Source organism: Kogia breviceps, chromosome 4 (genome assembly GCF_026419965.1).
Source record: "Kogia breviceps isolate mKogBre1 chromosome 4, mKogBre1 haplotype 1, whole genome shotgun sequence".
In the NCBI taxonomy this organism is placed as follows: domain Eukaryota; kingdom Metazoa; phylum Chordata; class Mammalia; order Artiodactyla; family Physeteridae; genus Kogia; species Kogia breviceps.
Genome location: NC_081313.1, coordinates 118,352,623 through 118,359,709, shown reverse-complemented (window position 1 = coordinate 118,359,709; position 7,087 = coordinate 118,352,623). Strand labels below are relative to the sequence as shown.

At 54.5% G+C, this 7,087-nt stretch overlaps 1 protein-coding gene across 27 annotated transcripts in view; it reads right to left on the bottom strand.

The window, feature by feature from the left end:
- Positions 1-123: 123 nt before the first annotated feature.
- Positions 124-7,087, bottom strand: part of LOC131756068 (protocadherin gamma-C4) — a 173,965-nt gene continuing 167,001 nt past the window's right edge. For all 27 annotated transcript variants that reach the window (XM_067031823.1, XM_067031826.1, XM_067031831.1 and 24 more), the window contains one exon: positions 124-2,170. In XM_067031823.1, the coding sequence (XP_066887924.1) occupies positions 1,944-2,170 (227 nt within the window). In that variant the 3' untranslated portion in view covers positions 124-1,943. The remainder of the gene's footprint in view (positions 2,171-7,087) is intronic.

Sequence of the window (7,087 nt, the reverse complement as noted above, 5' to 3'; positions counted from 1 at the left end):
CCCAAAACCAATACGCAACACAATAATCGCCTCCCGATCCCGCTCGTCTTCCAGCATACAACTCTGAGCTCATCACTTCATCCACACATGCCAGGATCCCCCATCTTTTACATAGAAACGGTGTACCTTTCAGAAGAAATCTTTTAATTTTTTTCAAAGAAAAAAAAGCCATATAAATATTAGAGTATAAAACTTGCGTGAGACACAGGAAGGGGGTGGGGTGGGGAGCTACGTGACTATGCAAAGAGAAGCGCTTAGAGGAGTCAGGACGCGGGAGGGGGTCGCCGCAGCGCGTGGACACAGCACAAAACACAGCACGGGCCGCCGCAGGCAGATTCGGGGACAGACGGCTGCGCGGAGCCCGCCGCCCGCGGCCCACTCGCCATTACGGAAAAGCACGCCGCACTACACTATTGGCTATTCTACACCAGCCGAAAGAGGGGGGGCTCTACACCACTGCAAGGGCCGGGGTGGGGTTCTCGCGAAGCCCCGCTGCGTGAACGGGACCCCGGGGGCAGAAGCGGTGGGCAGAGGAAGGTCTATGCACAAGGAGGCACTGGGGGACTTTAACCAGGCTCTGGCCACGAGGGAGTGGACTAGGGGCCTGGGCAGTGGCCTTCACAGAGAAGAAATGGCACCTGGCAAGGTGAAGGACTGGGGCTGCTATTTGCAGGGGCCCTGTGGAGAAGCCCTGGTCCTGGGCTGACACTTTCAACTTGGTCCCTGCTCTAGCTCCTTTCCTTCCCAACCCAGGGACCAAAAATGGTCTAGCTGGCCCCCCCTTCCTGCTGCGGCCACACTGATCCTTCCACCAGCAGCACCTCTGGAGTACCCAGCACCCACAGAGGCCCCTCTGACCTCTCCAGGGGACCTGGTCCCAAACCTGCTCGGAGCTTCCTTGGACCATAATGCCAGTTTAAATCCATTGGTGCCCATAGCTCAGCCCACCGCTGGCTGCCTGGGCTGCCCTGTATATGATAGATGAGGGTCCAGCCTGGTGCTTGGCTTACGGCTGGAATTTGGGGATCTGGTCAGTACCCAGGGGGCATACAGAGCCTCCTGCAAGACCCTGTTAACTGATGGGTCAAGCTTTGTCCATCCCCCCCATACACACACACACACACACACACACACACACACACACACACACACACACGCCCTTCCCTTCTTTATCTTACCACCCCATACTGTCTTAGAACATGCAGTGAAGTCTCTTGTTTGGGGAGGGGGAAGTCACAGCATGCAGTGGGAACATCAAACAATGAAAAACAAAAGACTGGTCCCCAGGGTGTTGGGAAGAGGCATGGTAGCAAAATGCCCTCCCTAAATCCAGCAAGCATCAGTACCATGGGAATGGTGACTATATCTCCCAAAACTTGAGCTTGGTCTCAGGTCCTGGAAGGGGGTGAAGGGATTGGCACCAAACCATGCTCTGGGGGAAGTTTGAGAATTGAAGGAGAGGCCAAGAGGTCATGATGCCCTTCCAACTCTTCAGAACTATGAGCCTTTTTAGGTCACCAGGTACCTCAACACCCCCAAACAACTTAAGAAAGAGGAGCTGTTGAGGAGGAGGGCGGGGTGGGTCGGGTAGGAGGGAGGCAGGGGATGGATGGGCCTGATTGAATTTGGAAGATGGAGGAGTTCAGCTGTAACTGAAGGGGGAGTGATAAATGGTGTCTACACTAACCCACTACCCCCATGGGCACAGCAATTGATTGGATGGGGGTTCCCAGCAGAACTCCCTTTGCATATTCAATCCCCTGGGGGCAGAGAGGGGGTGTTGACTGGGCACTTGTTTCTGTTTCCCAAGGGGAGCATGGCCTGGGCCCCTACCAGTATCCTGGGAGTGAGCCCTGAAAATCCGAGGCCTGGGCGCAGCTAGGGAGAGGCTGGGCTGGTTGGGGAGGGAGGCTGCCCTGTGGCTCCAAGGCCTGGCCTCCGCATTACTTCTTCTCCTTCTTGCCCGACTTCTTCTTGTTGCCGTTGCCACCTGCCGGGGCCTTGCCATCTCGCTTGCCAGCTGCGTTGGTCAGAGTGGCATTGCTGCCGGGGATGTAGACGTTCTGGCGGTAGTCGGGCACGTGCTGCAGGGTGAACTGGGGTCCGTAGCGGGCACTCAAGCCCATGGTGCCGGCACCCCCTCCCAGGGTGGAGCTCCCATCAGCGGCTTCTGCAGAGACAAGGGAAGGTCAGGGGCTAAACTTCAGGGTCCCCAACAGTTACTCTCTTATAGCACAATCAGTTATAGCACTGGACACACCATCCCACCCACAAGGGGAAGGGCTAAGAGGCTCCAGAGTGACCGCCTAGGTTTCATTCCTAGTTCTTTTACCTACTAACTGTGATCCTAGTCAAGTGTACCTAACCTCCTTATGTCTCCTCAGTTTCCTGAACTGCAAAATGGGGATAATAATAGTACCTATCTCTTCTGGTTTTCGTGAAGGATAACCAAGATTACATATGTAAAGCACGGAGACTAGTGACTTCAAACATGCTAGCTGTCATTTCTCTCAGGGCTGAGACACTGCTCTCAAGTCCTTGCCCTAGTGCTTCTCCAGGCAGCCTCTCTGGTCTCCACACTAGACCACAGACTCCTGGGGGGTCAAGAGCATGGTTCGTGCAGGTTCCTATCCTGTTCCACCCAGTGCCAAGCACAGAGCGGGCATTGAGTCGTTCTCTTATGAGTTAGGAGTAGGTGCTTTTCCAGGGATTCATTTCATAACAGCAACCAGTGCCTACTGTGTGCCAACCACCTTGCTAGATGTTGCACATGCGTGACGAATTTTAACCTCAACTCAACACTCCAGGGACAAGGGTGCTCTTATACCCGCTTTACAGATGACAGAAGCAAGGGTCAGAGAAGGTAAAAGACTAGCCCAAGGCCTACCAGCCAGGACAGGTGAGAGCAGGGGTGAGGCGTAAGTGTATCTTAAGTATGCTGTAGGGTATGGTCACCACCGCCACCACCAGAGGCCTGCACCTCATCACTGCTCTGAGGATACAGGAGGGGGAGAGCGGCTGAGAAGATGATGATCCCAGGACCAGATGTCTTAGGTACAATGTAGGCACAGGCTCACAATGTCCGAGTAGGTGACATCAGAGAGAGCCCGTAGCCCAACTTCCCGTCCTGCACAAGAAGAAACTGGGGTCCAGAGAAGTACAAATTCTGACCCTGACTCAGTGTCACCTGAGAGCTTGTGGGAATCACAGACTCAGAATCTGCATTTTAACAAGATCTGCAGGTGATGTGTATGCACATTAAAGGGAGAGAAGCACAGAATTACCTACCTCGTTGGGTTTTTGTGAGGATTCAAGGAGACGGTGCTTCATCCAGTGAAGCACTTGCTAAGAGCTCACTAAACGTCAGCTGCTGCCACCATCACCACCACCACCATCACCCTACAGCAGTGTCACTGCTTCTACCCTACATGGTCCCGCACTGCCTCCCCAGGGGGTAACAAACCAGGAGTTTTGATGAGTCTGGCAGGGCTCATGAAGCCTCTTGCTGGAGTCCTCCCGCAGTTGGAGAGTTAAAGCCCCAGGAGTGCCCCGCCCAGCCCAGCTCAGCCCCCATCCAGCAGAAGAGGTTCCCCCCACCCTGGCCTCCCTCCACCCTCACCCCAGACCCTGGGAGTGGGTAGGAAGGGTGACTAAAGCCGGAGAGGCTGAGTAATCCTGGGACACCAACCAGGGATTGAGAAACAGACGGGAAGTATTTGCAAAGAACGGCACCAGAGGGGGAGGGGCATGAGAAAGCCGAGGAGAGAAGAGCTCCGGCCTTTCCGCCTCCTCACTCCAGCGCTCAGGTTTCCACAGCCTCCATTTCAAGCCCCAAATCTCCGCAGTCCGGGGGCCTTCAGGGGGCGGGGAAGTAGGCTGGGTGGGAGGGAGCAGCGCCCACCTCCTCCTCTCCTTCCTCCGGCTGCGCCCCTCCCCCAGCCCTCTCATTGCAGGGACGTTTCCTCCGTTTTCCCTAATTAACTCCAGGAGGGAGCGGGTCCTCGACCGCGCTGCTCCCTCCCCCTCCCGCCCCCCAATGGAAGCAATGGGGGAGGGGGCCCAGATCCGGCTTCAAGAGCCAGGGTTCCAGAGTGATTTAGGGGTCAAGAGGGGAGACTGTCAGAGGTGCCAGAGAAAGAGACGAGAGGGAGAGAGAAAGGGGAAGAAACGGGGAGAAACAGGGAGAAGGGAGGCAGAAAGAGAAAGCCAGGAAATAGGCTTGACTGGGTAACTGGAAGCCAGGCCCACCCACATCCTACATGCACCCACGATCTCTAAGGAGCACCCTAAGGGGCACCCGAGCAGATGGAATGACAAAGCAAGCCCCACCACCTCCTCCCCAGAAGCCCAGGCCTGATGTTAGCCTGGGCCCTACGGGATGCAGTGAAGCTGGGCTGGACCCGGAGGGAGGAAGATGGGGAAACCCAGAGTGTAACAGAAACAGGCTGCCCTTGAGTTCTGTCCGGTCAGCTCCGCCACAAAGGAGCCAGCCCTGTGACCCTGACCGCGGCCCTGCCTGACCCCGACCTCAGTTGGATTGAGGGCTCTGACCTTCTGTGGAATCAAGTCTCCAATGGCGCCCCCCTTCTAACCCTGCAAGACCTACACTGGGCAGGAACCAGGATCTTCCCTGAGTCCAAGGAGAAATAGATTTTGAAGAGCAGCAAGAAAGAACATGGGCATCCTCTGGCCTGGAGGAGGTGAGAGCACTGCAGTCCTCTCTCCTCAGGGAAGCACCTCCCAGCCCCATCCTCCCGGCTCCTCCCACCCTGCCCTCCCCACCCCGGGGCTGGGGGCTGAGGGCAGCAACTCCAAGCAGTCCAGGAGGCCTGGTGAGACTCAGCCAGGGCCAGCTGAGCCACAGGCTGCAGCCTCCTTGAGAGCACACCTTCCCCTCAAAGGTTTATTTAAAAAGCCTCCCAAGTATACTTGCTCTCCCGCTTGCTTACTCCTCCTCAGCAGCCCCACAGGCCTGGCTGGGCTGGACTCCAGGAACCTTTCTGGCTCCAGGGCCAGGAAGTGGGTGTGAAAGTGAGAGTAGGGCCTGACCCTGCCACCTCCACCCCCAAGGTCCATCCCCCCCAGCTGATACTCGGCTGGGGTCCTGTGTGGGCCAGAGGGGTGGAGCCCTGACAGGGGAGCCAGACTGTGGTGGTGACCCAGGGACCTTCTGGGAGGATCTGGGGCTATAAATACTGACTCCACGTCTGTTTTTAAAATCTGGATTTAGGCTAAAAAGTCTGCTTCCTGGCCTTAGGGCTCAAAGCCACAACAGCTAAATATACCTTACTGTTTACTTCCCTCAAGAACCCAACTTGGCATCTCCTCAGACCCAGCCACCTGCCTCTTTCATACTCGGTATCTGGCCTCTCTAGAGCTACAGCAGCACTTCCACTCCCATGCCGAACTGGGGTCGGCTCTGTCCCAGAAGGCTGGCCCCCCGCCCCTTCTCCCTTCCTCTTCACCACCCACGGCCTCGCCCCACTGGGCCTCACAGACACCCAGGGAAGGCTTGCCAAATTTAACAAATAAAGGGTGCCCAGTTAAATCTGAATTTCATGTAATTTTTTTTTTAATATAGTATGTCCCAGTCCTAACATTTGGGACCTACTTATGCTAAAATATGACTTGTTGTTTATCTGAAGTTACAATTAATGGGTCATCCTGTATTTTATCTGGAACCCTAATCTGAGAGAATAACGCAGCATTAAGAGAAGCTCAGCCTCTAAACTCATTCAGCTAAAAGGGAAACTGAGGCTGGATGGAAAGGCAGACACGGTCACTGGTGTACAAAGGGCATGAACTTAGGAGTCGGGCTGGGTTAGAATTGCCATTCTGCAGCTCAAAACGGGGGCCTTGGAGCAAGCGACTTCTTGGTTCCCTCATCTGTCAAATGGAAGGAATTAGACCTGCCTTGCAGAGCTGGTGAGAGGATCCACTGACGTGTGGCCCAGCAAATTTGCCTAGCATGTGCTGGGGCAGCACACAGGCACAACTATATAGTGATTACAGTTCTGACTTTACCTGGTTCTCTACCCACCAGGCCTCCAGACATGCTGGACAGCCGGGCTCTTGGTTCACTATGTAAGGCCACTGCCGGCTTCCATATAAGTCCAGGACTGGCTGCTGCAGAAGCCAGTCCTTATTAGCAGGTGTTATTCTAATTCTACCTTCTATCCCACCATGGGTCAAAAAAGATAATCGTTAATCAATTTTCGCCATTGCATATCATGCCCTTCCTCTCTGCCAATCCTATGCTGAGGCCTTACATTCTGCCCTCACAACACCACAGTGAGATCTGTTATTATCCTACGGATTTTGTAGTCGGTGGAACTGCGGCCCAGAGGGGCTTAGTCACTTGCCTGATGACTCACAGCTTAGTGGTGGCACCAGGATTTGAATCCAGGCTGGCCTGCCTCCAAAGCCTGTGCTCTTAAGTATTAATGATATTATTATTCCGCCCGCTTCCGTCCCCACCGGCTCAGGACTCTTCTTACTCTTCAGGGATGAAAACCATCACCTGAATCTCTATTGTTGAAGTTCTTTGTTAGCCTTGTGGGAAAACCAAAATCCTGCTCTGCAAGTAGGGGCAACCAAAAAGGAGAGTGTGTGCTCCAGGCTGGGAGTACCCACTTCCGTGGATTGAGGGCATGTATGTGCCAGGCCCAGTACTATGTGTTTTATGGTATCATCTCACTGCATCCTTACAACAATCCTTTGAGGTCGCTGTCCCCATTTTCTTGGCTGAAGAAACTGAGATTTAGAGAGATTAAGCAAACTGATCAAAGTCACAGAGGTAGTTAGCGGCAAAGCTAGGACCTGACCTATAGTTGTCCCTTCCAAGGCTAGACTTTTAACCACTACTCCCTACTTCTCCTGCAAGGATCTTTCCCTGTTTATTCCCCTCTGGGCATCCCAGGACACCTCCATCCCTCAGCTATTCCCTAACCCGGCTTTATATCCTGGAATTATGGGCTGCCTCAGATCGGCTGAAAGGTCCAGAGGAACCACATAGGTGGAAAGCCAGTCTCAGGGCACGGTGCTGTGGGATGCACCCCAGAACCCCAGGTCTCCCTCCCCACACATG